This window comes from Diadema setosum, chromosome 16, assembly GCF_964275005.1.
Source record: "Diadema setosum chromosome 16, eeDiaSeto1, whole genome shotgun sequence".
In the NCBI taxonomy this organism is placed as follows: Eukaryota; Metazoa; Echinodermata; class Echinoidea; order Diadematoida; family Diadematidae; genus Diadema; species Diadema setosum.
The window spans coordinates 7,729,059-7,752,228 of record NC_092700.1 but is presented as its reverse complement, the minus strand read 5'-3'; the positions used below and the strand labels follow the sequence as shown (position 1 = coordinate 7,752,228).

General features: G+C 38.5%; 2 protein-coding genes across 2 annotated transcripts in view; one reads left to right on the top strand and one right to left on the bottom strand.

Annotated features, from left to right (window-relative positions):
- Positions 1-23,170, top strand: part of LOC140239446 (structural maintenance of chromosomes flexible hinge domain-containing protein 1-like) — a 91,132-nt gene that overhangs the window by 11,728 nt on the left and 56,234 nt on the right. Inside the window, exons 9-14 of the mRNA XM_072319282.1 lie at positions 780-1,087; positions 2,994-3,117; positions 15,617-15,803; positions 16,393-16,587; positions 18,321-18,449; positions 20,375-20,481. Of these exons, the coding sequence (XP_072175383.1) occupies positions 780-1,087; positions 2,994-3,117; positions 15,617-15,803; positions 16,393-16,587; positions 18,321-18,449; positions 20,375-20,481 (1,050 nt within the window). The remainder of the gene's footprint in view (positions 1-779; positions 1,088-2,993; positions 3,118-15,616; positions 15,804-16,392; positions 16,588-18,320; positions 18,450-20,374; positions 20,482-23,170) is intronic.
- LOC140240157 (uncharacterized) lies at positions 7,245-12,710 on the bottom strand. The gene is made up of 7 exons (XM_072319962.1): positions 12,680-12,710; positions 11,930-12,088; positions 11,060-11,407; positions 10,424-10,582; positions 10,029-10,127; positions 9,433-9,561; positions 7,245-7,927 (listed from the first exon to the last, which is right to left on the bottom strand). Exons 1-7 carry the CDS (start codon positions 12,708-12,710, stop codon positions 7,245-7,247), a joined length of 1,608 nt encoding a protein of 535 aa, XP_072176063.1.

Below are 23,170 nucleotides of genomic sequence, written 5' to 3'. Positions count from 1 at the left end.
TGTAGATCTCCTACCGCCGTGAATTCATTCCCCCCCCCCCCCCCCCCCGGTCATAAAAGTCATAGTCCCATGCATTAGATTTTGTGTAGGGCAGCTTGTGGCATGAGCTGAAATTGTGAAAGTCATAGTCCCATGTAGCAGACTGTGTGTGGAGGAATATTTTCTGCTGCAAAGCTTCCTGCTCACGAGACGCACAGGTGTGGTCTGTTGTAAATGCAGTACTTAGAGAGACAGTACAAAGATTTGTTTGTCATCGTGAGAAAAAAAAAGTAGAGAGAAGTTTTTGTTCATATTACTCTGAAGAACTGTCATTAACATGACTCACAGTTGGTATATGATCATCTGTCTACTCGTTGATTTATGAATATTTACCTGAGCTCTTTTAGTAATAATATCTAGCCCTATTTACCCAGGGTAGCCTCTACAGTGTTAACACTGCTCTTCTCAAGGGCCTTGCATTTAATATTACCCCAGTATTCCCTGGTACCCATCTATACACCTTGGTCGAGAGCGATATTTTGAAGAAAACATTTTGTCTGAGGATGAATGCACAGGTCTGGCAGCTTCGAAGACTAATCCAATACCGGTATACCATGGTACCTCCACTAACCTTCTGCAAAGGCTGTCCAAAGTTTGAGTGGATAAACTGTATGTAACTCAAGTGGAATCCTTTGGAGTAATACTCCTGTTCCATAGCTGTCTTTGTAGGAATGTTGCTTAACATTCATACGCCCATCTTCCAAGAGTATAAATTTTGTTTACTCTCTCACAAAATACAGCCACATCTATCACTACTACATCCATGGCCCTCTCGGTAACCAGTCTCACCTATCAAGCACGCTCAGCCGCGCCCCAACCCCGTTCAAGAACATCGACATCAGCATCACGATGTACAAGAAGGGCCACATCCCCCGCCAGCGCAACCTCCGCGACATCAGCGACGACCAGCAGTCCAACTTCATCGAGTCGGCGGTCGACACCTTCGAGTTCAACGTCGTCGTCGAGGGGACGGGACTCGTAGAGGGCTTGGTTCGCTATCATCCATTTCTCTATGACAGGGAGACGTACCCTGTGGACTGCGGCCCGAGTATGTCTTGTAGCTGGGTATTTTTTAGGTGTATGTTAAAAAACCAGGTAGCATTGGGATACTATGAAGTGGAGATGCTGGCCTTGGCTTGTATATATGTGACCTTGCATCACAAAACCAACAAAAAGTTGCCAGACATGGATTTTTATTTAAGGGCAGATTCTGAAAGAACAGACTCTAAGCTTTAAAATTATGTATAACTCAAATCAAAATGGACTCTCCTAACCTTGTATCTAAATATTGGAAAGAAAGCACACACTCTGGAAAGTGTGAACTAAGAAAAGATGTTCTGAAGTATAGGGTCTATTCAAGCGCTTAATCTTTACCAAACTGTGCTAGCTGTGCGATGATTGGGACAAAAAACAGGATGTAATCCACTGGAGCAACAACAATAAAGGGATTATTTCATTAAGGTGAAATTTACCATGCTGTATTAACACATTCTGTTCATTATTAATGCCAACTTTCAAAACAGTAGCGTTATCCCTTCAAAAGGTAGTACAGTTTAAAGTGAAGAGTGTGCAAAGGATTTTCAAGAAATCAATTGGGGCCCCTAAGACATACCTGATATCACTACTCTACCAAAAAAAAAAAAAAAAAAAAATGGTTGTAGAAAAATTGCTGAAAACACACTTTCCCATTCATTTTATGATCTCAAACTCAGGGATAATGTAGAAGAAGAGTAGCTCTTTTAGAAAATATGAAAAAGAAAATAAAAACGCCCAAAGATTGACTTGATAGGCCCGTTTCACCTTTTTTTTGAGTCCTCACGTAAAATCAAGGGGTGCAATTTTTTGTTTGTTTTGTGATGCACGGTCACATATGCGGGAATCCCTGTAACGGATCATGTTCAGGTTTATCACTGATCTCTATGTAAGTACACACACAGTCAATGAATCTAAACTGGAGTCGACTGTTACCGATGAGCGTACGCTTTGATGCCTATATCAGGGAGCTTTAGATTTAGACGCGCGGATGTTTGAGACGACGAGTGCGCTGGACGTTCTCCTCTCCCTGTGTCGCGTTGAAAAGTAGCTTTAGATTACGCTGGGACGCAACGTATAAAAAATAAAATCGCACCCCCATATGATCGGTGCATAAAGTAGCTCTCTACGTTGCAAACTGTGCGGACGTAAAAATAGCCCAGTACGCGTAGTGAAAAACTCAGGCGGCGCAAGCTAAAAATAGATCGACTTGACGCGCGCTTCTGCTCAAATCATGTTTTTTTCCTTTGAACGTCCACGCGTCTAAAATCTAAAGCTCCCTATTTGGCCACACCTGGCTGACGGGTGATATTTCTACTTTTGAAATGTGCCCCATTGGGCAACAGATGAAGAGCGATTCAATTGCACCACCCATGCTTCCCCACGCTACCAGGCCCATGTGAGCCGATTTCCTGCAGTTACCGGATTCTTCTCTTTTGAGCACATCGGCAGACATGAAAATGAAATCAATATTTCTGCAGCTTTTGTACACTGTATTCTAGAACTAACTCGTTGCATTGACTCTATATTTAGATTCTTCGTAAAAAGCAAGTGAATGTTTAAGATGACTTTGACTTTAGATCCTATACTGCATGGGAGACACAAATTCCTCTCGATTTACCATAAATTCTGATGGCTTCAGATTGACATTACATTCTAGTTAAGTCTCTGGGCGGCAAGTGATTTTTTTTTTAAAGTCCATTAAATCATCCTAAATATCCCAGGTACACTGCCTGGCCAGCCTGTAGTGAAGTGATTCTTGTCAAATCATATTGTTGCTTACTTAACTTGTGGGCAAATAAGCATTTTTTGGTAAATTTTGATAGGGTGAAATTACATCCTCAACACCCTGTAAAGTGTGTGTCGTACTGCAAAGCTCATGCCTATCAGTAGTCCCCCGTAATCATTCTCAACCCGCACAGATGTCCAGGATCCAGATGAGGAGTGGTCGGACTACCAGCAGTTGGATCCCCCTGCCAGGGGCAACAGGGCCATCTTTGAGTGCTACTGGAACGGCAGACTCATCCCATACACCTCGGTCCACGAGTGAGTGTTGGTCAATGTGTCAGACAACTGAGATATCTCGAGGCTTCTTGTTTGTTTTGGTTTTCCCCTTACAAGATGACTTGGTGCCCTGAAAGGAACTGAATTGAAAGATTTTATAGTGACTAAAGTGTCTTCAGTAGACGTAGATTTGCCTTTGTGATGTGATACCCTGGGGTAAAGACTTCCTGGTATTTGCGTGTGAAAATCAAACTGAATCAGACCGGAATAAGCTAAGGGGAAAATTAAATATGAAAAAAAGTGGATGGTGCCACACCTTTTGCTTCAGGGTACCATGTTATGTCATCGCAGTGACTTGTTTGAGGGGTTCAGTCCCAGTGTTTGAAGCGTGCCATGTGAGTTACCTTTGTTATGTGCTTGGGAGTTGCAAAAATTTTTAAAAGGTGTAGGACATTCGTAAGCAAAGACAGAAAATCAGCAATTATCAGAGCTTTCATATGCATAAATTTGTTCTTATATTCTACTGATCAGAGATGCTTTTGTTGATTTATGTGCTCTTATCAACTAAGCCAAAGGATGATACCGTCGCCTCAATGGAAAAAGGGGTTAACGCATCCGAGCTACGCGGGGCTGCGCGAAAAAAGTTTTCGAGATAATCAACTTTAAAGGTTTTTTGGCTTCAAAATTGTGTTAAATCAAGGTTGATTCCTTCATTTCTTATATATAGTGTAGATTAACGATTAATTACTTTACAAGCGTACTTTCAGCGATAATCCTCATTAAATCTTTGAGTAATTACAATTTTTCCATTAGTAACCTTAATACAGCCATATCTTCGCGTGCTTTTGAATGGCAAAAAGGGGTTAACGCTAAAGCGTGCGTCGATAACCCCTTCTTGCCATTTAACATCGCACGAACTGACGGTGTTGAAAGGGTACTGTCACTCCATAACATGTGTGCATTAAGTTTGTCTGTACCCAATAGTGATTTTAACGTAACTGCTAGGCTTTATCAGTCGTGTCTTTTATATACTGTAGTGGGGCCTTATCCCCATTTTATTACTGGAAAATTCTAAATTATAGGATTCAATATATTGTATTTGTGAGAAATGCATTAACCCCATGCATACCAGACCACATTCCTAAGAGGACATCAATCGCTTTTTAGTATTAAAATTAGCAACATAAATTTCTTCATTTCTAAGTCAATTCTATGAAAATGTATGCTTTGTGTATACAATATGGCATAAAAACATGTGGCAATCCTTTCCAATCGAAAAAGTTGCCAATTTGCACCTACAACAGTGTATAGAATTATGTTGCCAATTTAAGGATTTGCGGCTTATTTTGCCTTTAAATAATTCCAGCAAGCTATTTCAACATATTTTGCCCGTGACAAAAGGGGATAATATTTTACAGCATTGGTTATTTCATTTGGTACATAATTCATAATTTTTAAAGAAAAAAAATAATCAAGAGTTACTGCATAGATAATACATGTATATTGTACGAGAAAATTTTAAATGTGGTCTGGTACTAAGCACAGAGATAGTTTTGGGAATTAAAAACAGAAAATAAAATAGAACTTGCTCTTTATATCTTAAGACATTCTCGCAAGTGTTTCTAAATAATTTTCACGCTTTGAACAAATATTAGATTAACGACTTATTCATAGTTACACCTTGTAAACTATAGCTGATAATGTGCATGTATTCATTCGAATGCCCTCGAGACCATTCTTAAATAACTCACATAAATTATTTAGAAATTAATGAAATTTAGAGCAATTACTACTGCTCAATGACTTGGCACAATGATCATGATCAAAATTAATACTACAATTTTTTTTAGAAGTATTTTTCAAAGGTTTTCAGATTTATCAAAGCTATCTTTGTGCTTTAATGGTCTAATGTAGCTGACCAATGAAATACCAACAATGAAATCAAAGCAAACACCATGTATGTTCAAATGAGTTTATTATATATATATATATATATATATATATATATATATACAGCCAATTAACGTTAAAATTGCGGCATTGGTCTACCTGACATGACACTTTTAAGCTATATATTCAAAATTTGAATTCGATAAGTCACGCGAAATTCAAATAATACACATAAACAATACATGATTGATAGTTCTTGCTCAGACAATTGACATGTTTATTTGTTGAAATAATAGGTTTCTGTGTATAATTTGAAAAAAAAAACAAATGTTGAACATTCATTATTGTAGAAGATATTTTGGAAAATATTGTAATAATATGGTAAAAATAAGGACTTCACACATCATTACATAATTACAAATAGGGACTGTAATACAGACTAATATTTGTTTCGAGGTATGAAAAAAGGTCGTTTGAAATTTAACGGCATAATGTTTTGCGTGTATACATCAAGATTCCAAACGTGAAAGCTTCAGATTGTCTAAAATTACATTTTAATCAACTTACGATGTTGCATAGCTATTCAAGGAACGAACCATCTTTAAGGCAGTTAATACAATTAAATTCATTTTATTTATTTTCTCAAAGTTACCTCATTTTTCCACAAAATGACCTCTGTGACCTTTGACCTTTAACCCAATGACCCCAAAATCGAACCAAAGTATTATCCCCCCCCCCCCCCCCCCCCCCCCCCCCCCGATATACCCTCATACTAAGTTTGATGTCAAACCATCACGGTTCTTGAGATATTGAAAAAAGCAAAATGGGACCGACATACGTACGGATGGACGACCCGAAAACATAACGCCTGCGGCCACTTCGTTGGCGGAGGCATAAAATATGAAACAATGCTAAATATCAAAATATTATTCATTTTTTTTTTCATGATGTGCAGATATAGTTACGAAAGTGAAATCGACAATTAGATTAATACATTTCGAATAATACACAGTGTTGCATTTATGCAGGACTTGTGATGACATTCTGCCAGGTATATACTCGCGTCTCTAACTATGATACTTTTTCAAAACTTGTTGACATTTTTTTACTGTTCTTGCCTTTATTTACATTAATATGAATTCATGCTCTCCTTGCTGTCATTGCATCGCAGAATATCGAAATGCTAATCACAATTATTAGTTATGTTGTGAAAGTAGTCTAAGAAAGTGAAATCGTGGCATTTCAAATTGCAACTTAGAAATCAATTTTCAAACAACACATTTGTAATTTTGCAGGGCATGTCACATTCTTCCAATACTTACATTTCAAAAAATAAAGATAATGGTGTAAATTAAGCATAAATTTTCTTCACTTTGGGCGAAAAACCCCAAATCTCATCAAGTTCATCGGAATATTTTGAAATACAAGAAGACATGTATTCAAATTTCCCAAGGTTTGAGGATTTGCAGATTCGATTCAATTCGTTTTGTAATTTATTATGATACAATTGTCACACAAGCACACATTATACCAGGTATTTCTGTAATTATTGTTAGTGTCCTTATTTGCACTTAATTTTGAATATTTCGAATTACCAATGGAAAAACAGAGTTCCTAGAATACATTTTAATTCATCCAAAAATGTGTACATACTTACTGTATTTTCTAAGTACAGGCCTACGTGTTCAATCTAAGTAATGTCCAAGTCCAAGTCATTGCATTCTCCCTTCAATGTGGTGCCCTAGTTGGGCAAAACGAAGTAAGCGACAAAAGTGATACTCCTTGTAATGACCAAAATGTGTCTCAAATTTGCAAGGACATCAATGGAATATCACAATGTATAACCTATTATTTCTCTGAGCAAGGTAAGTGTTTGTGCATTAAATTTGACTTTGAAGAAGAGCACATTAGGTGTAATATAAAAACGTCAATTACTCAAATTTGGATGGTATGTCTCTTGATTCCTTTTACCAAAGTAAGGCAGTATGAAATCCAAAGTTCCATTCCATATGCTAATAGGCTCTAATGCAGTAATTTTACATCAGGTTGGCTCATGTTATATACTGTATGTGTATCTCCGCCTTAAAGTTAGAAAGTCCTTTTGCAGACTTCCCTAAATACACCAAACACCGTATACAACTAATGATATTAGTATTTGGATCATGTCTGTGAAATGTCGAAGTCGCAAGATGTGTAGAATTTAAACGATGCACAAAAGTACTATATGTATTTGTACTGTCGTCTGTGTTCAAGCCACAACAGTAGGCCTACAATATGATTCACTGTTCGGATGTTTGATGCATGTGTCCATCATTTTCCTCCTCCTCGGATTCATCACTCTGAGACTGTTGTACCTCTGTCGTGAGGTTTTCATAGTAGCTGTGATACATCGATGGGATAATGTTGTCCTTGCACAAACTAAGAAAATCTCGCTTCTTTTCCCTTGAGAGGGCGAGATGTTGCTTGTACAACAGAGGCAGACGCATGTCATTTCTTCGACTTGAGCCCGAGACGCGAACTTCTACGAAGTCTTCGTTGAAATCATACTTTATTTTGATGACAGAGGGGTCTGTCCTCTGTACGCGGATCTGACGAATTTTCAACCAGTTGACGGGATTGCCAGCCCTGTCTTTCTTCATGTACTTCACACAGGGTGTTGTCAACTGACGCAGATCAAGGAAGTCCTCTTTCGTCATGTGGGTAACTTCATACCGATTCCTGTTCCTTGCTGTTTGAATAACTGGTATCCACTGGTCGGGGTGATGGATTGTCACTCCCCTTTTGTTCCTTTCGATGCAGGAATGCATCGCGTCACATTCCATTTGAGTATGTCCGCTGATCAATTCTGGTAGAGATGACTCATCTCCACCATCCTCGTCATTAGTATCTGTTCCCACCGCTTCCTCAATAGAGTCTCCAGAAAATTGCATGGGCTCAGTGGCCTGGTAAATGTGGTCCATTCCTTTAAAAAAATGTTACAGAAAACTCTAGCATTTAGTTCATGTTTCCTTTTCAACAAATTATGATAAAAGCAATTGGATAGGTTTCACGAAGTGCTAGCAATTTGTTATCATACGCACTGCTGCCAATTAAGGGGCTTTCACAATCGGTCATGTGATCGCTTGCGATTGCTTGCGATCCTGTACAAAGTATACTATCAAGAAATAATGGCAATAGCGATCGCACAACCAATTATGAAAGCCCCTTTCCCCAGACAAAAGGGGTAGCCATCGAAAAATTACATGTGCCACTTATTTCCCTTCATTGTCTTTCAAAATGTGAACAATATTTTGTTGGTGATATCATAACCATGTGATATTTATTCCAACTGTAAGAACGTATACATGAATTCTTTATCGTGTCTGCTTGGCTATCTTGCTCCTTAATTCAGTTTCCAGACTCCATACAATAATCACATTTATATCACTAGGGTTTGCAGATTTGACATCGAATGGATCCTCATAAATGGAATCTAACAAAATTGTAGATGAATTACCCGAACTTGTGTCAATTATATTTTCTTGTCAAGACATATACTGTCATACAGGCCTATTTGTGACTCTGCACCTCAAGACAAACAAAAAGTCGCCAGACATGAATTTTTAGTTAAGACCATATTCTGAAAGAGCAGACTTTAAGCTTTAAAATGATGTATAACTCAAATCAGATGGACTCTCCTAACCTATCTAAATATTGGAAAGAAAGCACAAACTCAGGAAAAGTGTGAACTGAGAAAAGAGGCTCTGAAGTGCAGTGTCTATTCAAGCGCTTAATCTTTACCAAACCGTGCTGGCTGTGCGATGAATGGGACAAAAAACAGGAAGTAAACCACCAGAGTAACAACAATGAAGGGATTATCAGATTAAACTGAAATTAAGCATGCCTCATTAACACATTCTGTCCTTAATTAATGCCAACTTTCAATGCAGTAGCACTATTCTTTCAAATGTTATTAGAGTTGAAAGTGAAGAGTGTGGACAAGGTTTTTCAGAAATGAAAAAGGGATTATAAAGACACACCTAATCACGCTATTCTACCAAAAATGTTCGAGATAAACAGCTAAAAAGACACACTTTCCTACCCGTTTTATGATACGAAATTTTAGCATAATGTAAAAGAAGACCCGCTCTTTCAGAAAATATGAAAAAGTCAAGTTTGGCTAAGTTGACCCATTTCACTTATTTTCAGTCCTCACGCAAAATCAGTGTGTGCGACTTTATGTTCGTTTTGAGGTGCACGGTCACATTTGTAAATGAAATAGATATATAATTTCTATTCAAGCAGCCTGACAAGTTGAATTCAAGCCATTTACATTTATCTAATTCCCGGAACTCTGGCATATGCTTGTGAAACGGTTGTGCTTCTGTCAATAATAATTTCTTAACATCGTATATCCACTCTTAATCTCTCATTCAGGCTATTCGCAAGTTATATGTTGGTTAACATTTCTTAATCTTAATTAAGTACCTTTTGGGGTCAATTCTGGTAGAGGTGACTCATCTCCACCATCCTTGTCATTGGCTGTTCCCACTGATTTCTCAATTGAGTCTTCAGAAAGTTGCATGGGCTCAGTGGCCTGGTTAATGTCATCCATTCCTTTAAAAAAAAATGTTACAGAAAACTCTAGCATTTAGTTCATGTTTCCTCTTAAGTATATTATAATACAAGCAATTGGATAGGTTTGACCAAGTGCTAGTCATTTGTTATCTATTATAATTATGTCACAGGAAGACTTTAGAATACGCAGTAGAATACTATAATGAACCTGTCCCTAAAAGTATTTTAAATAATGCAGATAAATTCTCACGCTCATTTAAATTTATGTGTGTGCTAATTTATATTTATATAAACACACTTTGTTCAGTCAATTCTGCCAAGGGCAGCTCGTCAGCATTACGGTAGTTGGTTATGTTCATTTTTATCATATTTCATTGACCAGAATGACTCAAATCCAGACCTGCACTTTGTTGTGATCAACATCCATGGAAGAATTAAGCTAGGCAATTACAAATTGGTATAGTGCAATGTGTTTTAATTTTTATTTTAAATTTTCCTTTCCATACCTGGCTTAATCAATTCTGCTAGGGGCAAGTCGTCGTCGTCGTCACCACTGTCGTCTTTGTCACTACCATGTTGTCTGGGCTGGGTTATGTGGTTCTTTCCTGAAAGAGTATGCAACAAATCACTCGAAAACAATGTTTTCTTCCAGCAAATCATAATACAAGCAGTTCAATAGGTTTGACCAAGCTCTAGTCCTTTATCATAATTATGCTCTGGAAGAACTTCAGAATATGCAGTCAAAATAGTATAATGAACTTGTCCCTGATAATGTAGAGTTGTAAAAATGGAATTGAATATCTGTCAAAGATTTTTTTTTTTTTTTTTTTTTTAAAGAGGGAAATTACAAGCACGTTACTCTCTACCACTTTACCGTAGCTGGGTTTTTTTCTGTATATACCTGGCTTAATCAATACTGCTAGGGGCAAGTCATCGTTGTCGTCACTGCTGTCGTCTTTGTCACCACGATGAAGCACTGATTCATTCTTGGCATCGGTAGTAGAAAGTTCCTTAAGTGGGCCTTCGAAAAGTTGTCTGGGCTGGGCTGTGTGGTTCATTTCTGAAAGAGTATATCAGAAGAGAAGTGTGTAAATAAATATTGGCAGAGTAGCACAACGTTAACCAAGGTACACAGACCATACGTGTTCTAATTGTTCAGGAAATTATTGCACTCGGTCCTTACACATGTTATTGTTCGAACTATACAATTCTGGTTTTAACAATCAACTTTTTTGGATTCTTATTAAATTTCTTGTTCTACCATTTCAAATCTTATCTTTACTTAACACTGGCTGATGACTTTTGTTTTGAACATATTAATTGTAATACTCACTTTACTCTCCTTATCAAGCTGTGACAACATCTCAGTCTCAGCTAGTTGTATTTCAAATTATGACAATCACATCAACACACCGAAGGTGACTGAGATTAGTTCCATTAATATTGAATCCTTTGTTTTCGTTATCCTATCATTTTAAAGAAATACATTGGTTGATATGGGATGCCCCAATACAATCTCGCACAAATCATTACAAACCTTGTTGGGTTGAATTAGCACGAGGAGACTCCTCTTCTTTTTCGATGTAGGAGCTGGTACTTGGGGCTTCATCATCACTGCAGTCATCATCATAAATTTCCTCAGTGTCTATAATTGTCGCCTTCCAGATGTCCTTCCTCCTTTTACCACATTTCATTTCTATTGTATTCCCTGGTAGAGGAAGTCCGATACATTTCACCTCACTCAGTTTGACGACATTGCGGGATTTATCTCTTTTCCATTCCACATACATCAAGAGGTCAGTTTCAGGTCCAGGGTGAACACCACTGTCACCACTGACGTCTTTGTCACTACCATGTTGTCTGGGCTGGGTTATGTGGTTCTTTCCTGAAAGAGTATGCAACAAATCACTAAAAACACACTGGCAATTTTTAGAATGTTTTGTTTCAGCAAATTATAATACAAGCAGTTCGACAGGTTTGACCAAGCTCTAGTCCTTTATTTTAATCATGCTCAGGAAGACTTTAGAATATGCAGTAATAATGGTATAATGAACTTGTCCCTGATAATGTAGATTAAATGAACTTTCAATTTCACGCTCACTTATCTCTACATAAGTGCTAATTTATGTATATTACACACCCTGTTTAGTAAATTCTACCAAAGGGCAACTCATCAGCATTACGGAAGTTGGCTATGTTTATTTATACATTAAATTTTAATTGACCAGATCGACTCCAATCCTGCAATTCGTTGTAATCAGCATACCTTGAAGAATTAAGCTAGGTAATTTAAAAATGGAATTGCATATCTGTCAATGATTTTTTTTTTTTTTTTTTTTTAAGAGGGAATTTACAAACACGTTACTCTCTACCACTTTACCGTAGCTGGGGTTTTTTCTGTACATACCTGGCTTAATCAATACTGCTAGGGGCAAGTCATCGTCGTCGTCACTGCTGTCGTCTTTGTCACCACGATGAAGCACTGATTCATTCTTGGCATCGGTAGTACAAGGTTCCTTAAGTGGGCCTTCGAAAAGTTGGCTGGGCTGGGCTGTGTGGTTCATTTCTGAAAGAATATGCAATAAATCACTAAAAACACTGACAATATTTAGAATGTTTTCTCTCAGCAAGTTATAATACAAGCAGTTTGGTAGGTTTCACCAAGCTCTAGTCCTTTATTATAATTATGCTCAGGAAGACTTGAGAATGTGCGAGTAAAAATAGCGGGATTTATTACTTTTCCATTCAACATACATCAACAAGTCAGTTTCAGGTCCAGGGTGAACTGGATGAGTGAAACATACAAGTATTTGAGTACTTTTAGAGTGCGGTAATTGGGTTAATAGTTTCTGCCAAACTTCATTTCAGTTATTTGCTCTAAAATTAATAGATATTAATCTGCATTCATGCCAAGGAATAAACACGTAGATATTCCGTTTAACTTTGAATTACATTTAGCCACTTAGCTGCATACTAAAGTACATCACAAATGTTATAAATATTACAAAATTATTACAAATTAAAAGACGGAGCGAATAGCATTCTTATATATCATGACATGGAAATGTCATATAACATTCCCCTCCCCTAACATTTGAAATTGAATATATCCGGCAACAAACGATGGATCAATTTTAAATGGCATTTTCACCCTTACCATCAGACTTGTTCTCCAGAGGCCCTTCCATGCTGACGTCTATATGATTGTACTGTGAGGCTTCCAGTAACAGTTAAATGGTGTCCTAAAATGATTTAAGAGGATACAGATACAGAAGATTTACATATATTTGATATTTTATATGGAATTCACGAGCCCACTGTAAATCTGAAAATGGTATAAGGGTTGTCCAAAAGGTCAAGTAAAGAGGGTAGTTTTCAGGGCAGCTGGACATGTCATGTACGCAACGTGAATACTGAAAACGGTATGAAATTCAGTCATAATGGCTGTCCAAATAATTGTATATTTTTGTACTGTTTCGTACTTACGGTCCACTCCAGTGTCATTTTTTGTTTTGTTAGGCCCTAAATGCAAATGGACAAATGGATGGGTTTATGCAATGCAAATGACGGTTTTTTAGAAAAATAGAATGGTGTTCCACGTCTAGATAGAGATCTATACAAACTCAAACTACAGTAGATCTAAAGACTTAGCATATTATTGAGGTAGTGGCTATTCTTGCGACGAGTCATCGCTCGCACAGCCACTGACTTAGCCACAGTCGGTATTTTGTGTATCGCGAGATAGCTAGCGATAGACGAGTCTACTTGTCTAGTCTCTAGTAGAGGCATAGATCAATCTACTCGTGAAATAGGCCCCATCACTACAATACATATGATATGGGACCTTACATGCTGATCGATCATAACTCTCTAGGCCTATATCAAATTACTCGCGCTCAGAACCAACAGATGTGAATTGTACAGACTACAGCTACAGGATTTATACGGCAGTGGGACTGGTGAGCACAGTATTATAGATCTACTCGTGTTTACGACCCCACCAAACGGCGTTTGCGCGCTGTTACCACATTGGTGGGGCTGATATCCACCGTGCATCTTTTATATAACCCTAAACCTAACCTATCTAGGGTCCTATATGTCGCGATTTCCTTAACCCTCGGCCTTGAATCAGTCTCCTACATGTATATCAGGATTTCCCCAACCCTACCTAGGCCGTGAGTCTGCCTCCTTATCGCGATCTTCCTAACCCTAGGCCGTGAATCTGTCTCTTATATCGCGATGATCGATTCAAGTAATGGGGCCGAAAACACGATTTTGCCTCTCTAACGTTAGAAATCTAGAAATATTACCTAGATCTAGATTTTACACAAAATAATGAATGGGGCTGTGCGAGTGACGTGACAATGTAGGACTTCGAAGCCGATATCGACCCTACCCGTGATCCGATCTCGCTCAAATTTGGAAGACTGACTTAAAGATGTTTGAGAACATTTCCTGCGAGTGTAACTTATTTAGATCTAGATCTAACCACTAGTGTTAGGTCTAGAGTCGAGCCTCTAAATGTTAGGTCTAAACGTTAGAAATTTCGTGAAATTCTACTCGGGAGAACATATTTTATGAGCATGGATACGAAACTAAATTAGCGCCCAAACTAGTACTAGATGTAGATACATCTAGATCTAGGGTCTATACATATCTATACATATCTATATTCTATAATATTAAAATTATAGACCAGATCTAACTTTAGTCTCAGACTAGATTATAGTCTAGGTCTATCTAACTACTTACTAGATCTAACTTAGATCTAGATCGAGGTCCAGCAAATCTAAATTGTAAGTAATCCTATGAGAATCATGCTGCTAATTCTACAAAAAAAAACACACATCTAGATCCAACAGCAATTAAAATAGTGTTAACATAAAGTCGTCTAACTTAATTAGATCGGCATTATCGTGAAATAAGTCCCCAGTCCATTCACTGCCGTCTATTTCGTCAGTGCTGTTGCCCGTTATCCTCTCCCATCGACTTTGTATACGGAGCGAGCGCACGAGCGAGGTGAGTGGTGGCTGATTTCACGATTTGGCCCTTAGATCGATCTAGATCTACTAAGGTTTATCCTTACCATTTTTCCGATTCGTCTGAACTCTGACGTTCGTCGTCGATCACGAGTAGATCTACGGAGTATGAGATAGTTGACGTCCTTCAATTCAGCAGTCCAATGCAATTAATGATATCATATTGAAGTCAATTTTAATACCGGTAGACTCTGCGTACTAACCGTACCCATTTGCATACATGTACATGGCATATTGAGCATGCAGCCGATGCGCTAGCTCATCTCAGGCGGCGCGCGCGCGCGCGTCAGTACAGTTAGAACGACGATAACGCCTTTTCACTTGTCAGGACGCGTTGCAAGCGAAATTACGAGAAAGCGTTATGTGGTTGTGCATGAACGATAACCCCTTTATGCTTCTCGTACCATGCTTTAGGCAAGAGAAGCGAAAGAGCGCGTTCACGTTAACCCCTTTTTGCTACCACAAAGACGTGCATACGGCACGTTGTCGCCTTTTTCTTTTGGGATTTTTTACAAAATTAGATCGAATTTGACATATCTGTTGATATGAAAATGTAGCTCATGCCATCTGCTTTCGAATGACAAATTTTTATTTTCTTGGAAAATTTGAGCCCGAAGGTGCGCTAACCCCTTTTTCCATTGAGCCGACGATACAGTAATGTGCATAAATATGTCAATGTTTATGGGCAGTAATCATGAAATCTTATCTGTCACAAATTCAGTGCTTGCTTCAGGCACTGCTGTGTCCTAAAAATGGATACACTGTGATAATTCTGCTACAGGCGCTTAAGATAAAGATACATTTTGTAAGGAATTGTTAAATAGTTTAATTAAATTGTTGAGAAAGTGTTGTTGAGTTTGGCAATTGGCAAATGAACAAATTTAATAATCATTTCTTTGTCAAAATTTTGTGTATGCATCAGGCTTTCATCAGCCTCGACATAAATGTGAATGGTATACAGTGCTCAATGCTAGACAGCGTAGAATATCAAACTACACACTTTCTGTGACTGATCATTGCTGCCTTGTTTTCCTTGTTCTATAATATATATCAAGATTTGACTGGTGCAGCAGCAACCCCAAGAAGCGTAGTAATGTCCCGGCCGAATGCTTCAACAGGATCTCGGGGGTCCTCTTCGCCAACAGCAAATTTGAGGTCAGCACGAACAAGCTGACCTTCATTGACCTGGAGATGAAACTGAAGGACAAGAATGCGGTCTTCCAGAAGATTGTTGCTGGACAGGTCAGTTGTCGCTGGACATCGATTGCATTCTCCATCCCAGTGCCGTGTTCATTCTTTATCAAGTGTAAAAACTTCCCACGTATAAAACGAAAACTTGAGTACTGTGGAACGATGCAATCGCATTCTATTTCTCCCTGGTCGGGCCGCTCTTTTTCTATCAACTGACCCTGACAATGCTATTTTTTACTGGTCATGTCGGACCAGTAACTTTGGCAATTCCTGAAAAGTTACTGGCCCGACAATGAATTTTACCGGTCTGGAACCAGCGGACCGGCACCAGTGTGCAGTGTTGGGCTATTACACTAAAACACTGAATACAGGAAGTCATGATAAATCATGGCTGAACTCATCATGGCTATTGCTCAAAAACACTGAATAGTCATTGCTTATTCACATCAATGAATGGCAATTTGTAATTGGTTGCAACAAATGCTTTGTCTGCTTCAAAGTGTCAAAGACATAAAATGAGTCGCATACCAAATTTAACTTTTCATTTCCCTTTGGCCGTGTGATGCAAATGCATACTGTTTGAAAGTTGCCTGAGTATGTCTGAACCTCCGACTCCCGCCTCCCCTCCTTCCCCGTGCAGCCTCAAAGAACGAACATAGAGCGACAGTTCACGGAATGGCTTCTCGACTGCCACAAGAGATACGACAAGCAGATCTGCTACAGCGACTTCGTGGAGGTCATCACGAGGAAGGACCTTCCCAGGCGGCAGCAGGGTCCGTGGTCGGTCTTTGAGACCATCGAGTGGGAGGGGAAGACCTACCGCACCGGCCAGGTGGTGAGTAAGGACATCACTCCCCACATCTCATCTTAACCCTATTCTAACTGGGCTATTTGAGACCAAGTTTTTACTGGGGGGGGGGGGTCAATTTGACCCCCCCTTCAGATCTCGGCTGCCGATCGCGCGATCGCCGCAAAATTTTGCCTGAACATAGAGCCGGATGTCAACTACAAGATTACATGGTCATAAAATAGAAAAATGTTGATTTCATATTTTTTAATTAATTAATTATGCAAATTAACGCATGAAATCATATTTTCACCTATAACTCCATCAAAAAGACTGAAGGATTATTAAATTTTTGTGTCAGAGTTCCTCAAGACACATCAAACAATTTTCTTGTAAAAAAATCGCGGAATCAAAATCATTTTCTTTTGTTTTTTATTGTTTTGTTAATTTCTTATGTATTTTGTTGTTTTTTTGATCTTTTGTTTTCTATTTTTTTTTTTGCCAAAATTTGTTGGAGGCACTTTTTCAAGCTTATCTACATTAGAATTGATTTATTTTAATGGTTAAAAGTTGAAATAATCTAATTTATATCAATTAAACAGAAAAACACAGTTTGCATTGGATTTGCACACGAAATCATGAATTTGAGCAGTTTTCGGGTTGACATGCATATGCAAAACATTGCATAACTTCAGAACGGTGTACCCGGACGTCGCAAATTTGGTCTCAAAATATGCGGGAGACTTCAATGAAAAAAGTCATGAAACGACGCGGCAAAATCTTTGCGCGTTGCGGAATCGTGGCGCGAAACGTCGAGGGGGGGGGGGGTCAATTTGACCCCCCCCCTAGTTAGGGTTAAAGGGATTGTATAGTATTGGTTGATACCTAATTTCAGGTTTCTAACATTTTTTGGTGAGATAATGAGAAACCTCTTATGAAATATGAAAGAGCATGTAATTCCATGAGGAATTCAACGTTTATTTGATGAACATTGGTTTTGAAATGGCTGAGATATCCAAAACAGAGCGATTCTAATAAAGTATGGGACCCACATTTTATTACGATTGCTTTGTTTTACTTTGTTTTTTGATATTTCAGTCATTCCAAACCCAATTTTCATCTAATAAACTTTGAATTCCTCTTAGAATGGTATGTTGTGTATTATTTCATGAGTGGTTTCTTGTTATCTTGAAAAAAGTTAAAAGCCAAATTCTCATCACCACCAATACTATGCTGTCCCTGTGAACCACTCTTTCTGCAATTCTCTGAGATACTTCAATGTCTCCCAGCAAAATTCTTTTAGTCCATCGACAAAGGAGAGATGGATTGGGAATGTGCCTGTGCAAAAGCAGTAAAGCAGTATATGCATTCCCTTTTCCACAATGGCTGACAGCCCCAGGGTGCTATGGTACTTTTAACTGAATGTCATGTGATGGGCAATCGACCAATCGGATAGCTGCATTCTTTTTAGGTGTTTGACATGTGCATATCTGCCAGTATTCCCATGGAAAAGAAACATTCCATTATTTCCAGGAAAAATTCTACTCTGAACTTTTGTTCTTGTAGACGCACGTGCTCGCGCGTGCACACGCACACACACACACACACACACACAAACCAGTATGAGTGCTTGTCAGAGACATTCCAACATAACGTAGACCAATAAGCTGTGTTCATGTGCATCAAACACATTGCCTATCCTGTAGTCTGTGTACCAGGCCTCAATCAGGCATATTTACATGTATTTTGCTACTAATAGAACACGTCCTTACCCAAACCAGGTGCGCACCCAAAAAACCAAGCCTCTTGTCCATGGCACCATCCAGAGGTTCATGCTCTTAGGCGACTTTGACGCGGAGGTGCAGAACGGCATGGTGTTTGGGACAGGTGGAGAGTTTGAACTGACCCAGGTACTGTAATCGCAATAATAATGTATTTGTGGTAGAGTGAAATTTTTAAATTTTTGTGGAATTCGTGCTAATTCTTGCTAGCACGATTTCTAAAATCCCACAAAAATGTCTTCACAATTTTTCTATGCTCATTTTGAAAATGTTGAACCGTGCATTTTGTCAGCTGATAAATGCCGACTACCGTGTTTGTATGCTAGTAGCATTCTGTGCAGGCTGTATGCAGGCCTTATATTAAAATGGATTCTTTGTGTGTGTTCTGTTATCATATGTGTGTACCTGTGCGTAGAAAAGTAGTATAGGGATATAGATTTTCATGCATGGAAATGTCAAAACACATTTGCTTTTTATTTTGCTTGAGAATTGGGAGAAAGCAGATGTTTAGGCAGTTGTGCAGTATGAAATTTAATGATTTTGAATTCATTTTTTGAGCCGGTGAACGTGGAAATTTATTTGTCATGAATAAGGGCGTTTACAGTATGTGTGAACAGGGGGGAATCATTTTTGTTTGTGCAAATTTCTTCTTTTTTGCCTTTACAAAGGCTCTAACAGTGTCGGTAGCTCTGACGGGTGTGAGCGAGGAGCTAGAGTCTTAGCTCTTCGTGTTTTGAAATCTGGGATAGTGATATAACTTTTATCAATGACTGGGAGAAAGCCTATCCTGCACCCAACTCCTGCGGAATAAATCAATTGTCCTCGTCAACCAATTAAATTACTTGATTTGCCCATCAGCTGAATGCTGATTGCACAACAGTAGATGAACTCCATGGCAGTATTACAGAGGGGGATTATACCATGGTTAATGAAATTTCTGACATTTTGGACATTGTGGTCTACCCACAGCTGCATCCTGTGTAAATGAGATTATGTAACGATTTTCCATTAGTGAGAAAACTATTAAGTATAGTCAATTTGAATATACGTTTCTTTTGATATGATACGGCCCAATTATTTAACTTTTGATTATGATGACGATAGCAACAGTGATATTTTGATTTCAAAGATGTGCAGTAATTCTAAATTTACTTAAAAGGATGATGATTCAAGAGATGAAGTACGGTGAAAATATGAAAGTAGCAATGTCATTCATTATTTACAGATGTGGCATAATATCCATCATCCAGTGTTTCAGTCTGAGTATTCCTGCATTGACGTTTGATAAGGGAGAAAGGTTTGTGGTGACACCATGTGTATGGAGTCCTCAACCGGATCGTTGCTTGGCAGAAGAAGAGCTTAGAAAGAGGAGAATTGAAGGCAGAAGCGACATATGGGAGTTATAAGGAGGGCAAAAAGTGAAAAGTGGGGGACAGTAATGGGCTGGAAGTTGATGTTGAACTAGTGTAGATGGCAGAGAAGGGAACAGAGAGAGTGATAAGGAAGAATATCGTGAGAATCGAGTGAGATGTTGGGACATCGTTAGGAGGAGAAAGATGAAATGGAAGGGAAGAGGAAGAGAGAGGAGTTGAATGTTGGAAAATCATGGATATAGGAGAGAGAAGTGAAAATTCATGAAACCAAAGAGAAGAAAGAAGTTAGTGAACAATGTGGATTATGGAATACGGAAGTTATGGAGAAAGGATGAATAATCCCGCGGAGAAAAGGTAAGTCGAGTAGCATACTTGCCAACTAGTAAGATTTTATCAGATTCAGTAAGATTTTTTACGTTAAAAATAGCAAAATCAGATTTTCTGTCAGAGAAATCAGATTTTTTAAAAATATTTAGATATACCTTTCATGTGTATTTTCTGAAGATTTGACCGAAAGTAAGATTTTTAACTTCAGTTTGCATAGAAAATAAGATTTTTGCAATCCACGAGTAAGATATTTCATCTTGAAATGTTGGCAGGTATGGAGTAGAGATGAGACTATGTTGAGAGAAGAGAGAGAGATGTTTGATATTTTATCCTTTTTTCTTTTTTTTTCTCCAGGAACCAAGATTGCTGTACAACGAGACCAAGATCTACCCCTTGGGCAAACTTGACCGTGAAGCCCAGGACAAGGAGATCAAAAAGTGCATCAGTGATGAAGAGGGAAAGTGAGTATTCCTGGATCGCGGCTCCAATTAAACACAAAAGAGCATCTTCTGATATTCTCCGAAGGTTACTGGCGGTACGCCAAATATTTTGCAAGGTTTTTATTCTTGCGAATTTCGCGAGTCAGGTGTATTCGTGAATTTAAAAACACAAGAAAATATTAGCTCTCATCCCAACATGAATGTGACATGCACACGTACTTTTCGCTGTTCAGTACTGTACTCGGGCAAATGTGAATTCAGCCACTCTCGAAATTGTCGGGAAGTCCTGAATCGTGAAAAATTAGACTTGCTAAATATATCGTGTATACAATATGCAATACAGCCAACTACCGTTATACCAAAGTCTTTGGGACCGCCGGTTTTCTTTCATTGAAATTTCATAACCGAACAAACAATAGAAAACATGGAGCGGGTGATGTTTAGACCTGAATTTTTACTTCATCATTACTGGAATTACATTGTAACCGTGTTCCTGATAACTTCAGTGCACTGTAGTGACTCCTCGATTTCACTAATGTGAATGTAAAGTTTAAAGGGGGGGGGGGGGGGGAAATGGATTCTGCGCCCCCCCCCCCCCCCGCGATATCAGCCATCAGTGGTGCGATCACAGTAAAATTTTGCATGCATGAGACCCACGTCATAATCTACAAGATTGTGTCATAAGATTTTTTGAAACAATCAATTTGTAATTTTAATTAATTAATTATGCAAATTAAGCTCAAGATCATATTTTAGCCTAATTAAAAGCTTTAACCCTATTCTAACTGGGGGGGGGGTCAAATTGACCCCCCCCCTCGACGTTTCGCGCCACGATTTCGCAACGCGCAAAGATTTTGCCGTGTCGTTTCACGACTTTTTTCATTGAAGTCTCCCGCATATTTTGAGACCAAATTTGCGACGTCTGGGTGCACCGTTTTGAAGTTACGTAATGTTTTGCATATGCATGTCAACCAAAAAACAGCTCAAATTCATGATATCGTGTGCAAATCCAATGCAAATTGTGTTTTTTGGTTAAACTGATATAAATTAGATTATTTCAACTTTTAACCATTAAAATTAATCAATTCTAGTGTAGATAAGCCTGAAAAAGTGCCTGCAACAAATTTTGGCAAAAAAACAATAGAAAACAAAAGGTCGAAAAAACAATAAAATACATAAGAAATTAACAAAACAATAAAAAACAAAAGAAATTGATTTCCATTGTGCTATTTTTTTACACGAAAATTGTTTGATGTGTCTTGAGGAATTATGACACAAAAATTTAGCAATCCTCCAGTCTTTTTAATGGAGTTACAGGTGAAAATATGATTTCATGCACAAATTTGCATAATTAATTTATTAAAATAGAAAGGCAATATTTTTCTATTGTATGACCATGTAATCTTGTAGTTGACATCCAGCTCTATCTTCAGGCAAAATTTTGCGGCGATCGCGCGATCAGCGGCCGAGATCTGAAGGGGGGGTCAAATTGACCCCCCCTCAGTAAAAACTTGGTCTCAAATAGCCCAGTTAGAATAGGGTTAAGAGTCTAATTTTTGATCTGTAAATTTGTTTTAGCGTATTCAACAATTGTACATCACAAAAACTTCCAACATTCATTTCAATTCTTATGTATTTTATTGTTTTCAGAATTTCTTATGTATTTCTTTGTTTTTCAAATTTTGTTTTTTCTTTGTTTTTTTCATTGGAAATTGTCACTGACCACTTCTCTACCATAATTAGCACAAAATTAATCAATGAAAGTGATTAATTGTAAAAATAATCAGGTTTCTAATAATCAGAGCACTGTTTTCCATAGGAAATGTACACAAAATCACAAAATTGTGCCCGTTTTGGGGCGATATTCCGTTACAAAAATGGGCGTGGCTTTGCAAAACTATGCGCAGACGTTGCAAATTTAGTCTCAAAAGTTGGGCGAGACTCGAACAAACAAAGTCAAGAAGCCTCGCGATGAGGCCTTCTCGCGTTACAGAATTATAGCGCGAAACGTCAAGGGGGGGGGGGCGGATTCCGCCCCCCGGCCCTTTTAGGGTTAAGAGATTCCCAGAGAAATTAGTTGTCTGAAACTGTAAGGTATTCTTCCATATTTCTGATTTATTAGATGGTACTTTCTGCAACACTCACTGAAATTGATCAGCCAGTGACATGAGGTGTTAACACTTGCCCAGAACAGACCCCTGGACCCATGCCCCATTATCCTTTCCTAGGGACATGATGCTTTGCCTCGATAACCTGTTGAGGACGAGTCCGAGTATTCTCGGGCAGGTGTCTATGGGAAATACAGTCAAACCTGCCTTAGCGGCCTCCTGTCTATAGTGGCCACCTGTCTATAGCGGCCACTGAAAATTTCCCCCGAGAGAAAAACCATGTTATACACCCTGTGTATAGCGGCCACCTGTCTAACGCGGCCAGCGGCCACAAATTTTGTTTCCTGTGGTAGATTTTAATCTGTCTATAACGGCCAAAGAGCCGATAATTCTGCATGTTTTTCTACTTTGTAGCCATGCCAGTCATTCATGGGCAACGTTTAGTGATCGCCAGTATTATTCGCCATCGCTGCATTCATCACTCATTCAGTCATAATAATACATTAGTGTTGAGCTTTCTTCACAACTGTACACATGCTGATGTGCAACAATTTTATAAACACCGGCATTGTTCAATGCATGAAACACATGTGTGTATACGT

Excerpts from the sequence above, each read along its gene's own strand:
- LOC140240157 (XM_072319962.1), bottom strand. The coding sequence starts at position 12,710 with ATGGAAGGGCCTCTGGAGAACAAGTCTGATG. Across the intron at positions 12,089-12,679 it reads TCTGGAGAACAAGTCTGATG|AAATGAACCACACAGCCCAG; the intron begins GTAAGGGTGAAA and ends ATATTCTTTCAG. Across the intron at positions 10,128-10,423 it reads AGCAGTATTGATTAAGCCAG|GAAAGAACCACATAACCCAG; the intron begins GTATATACAGAA and ends ATACTCTTTCAG.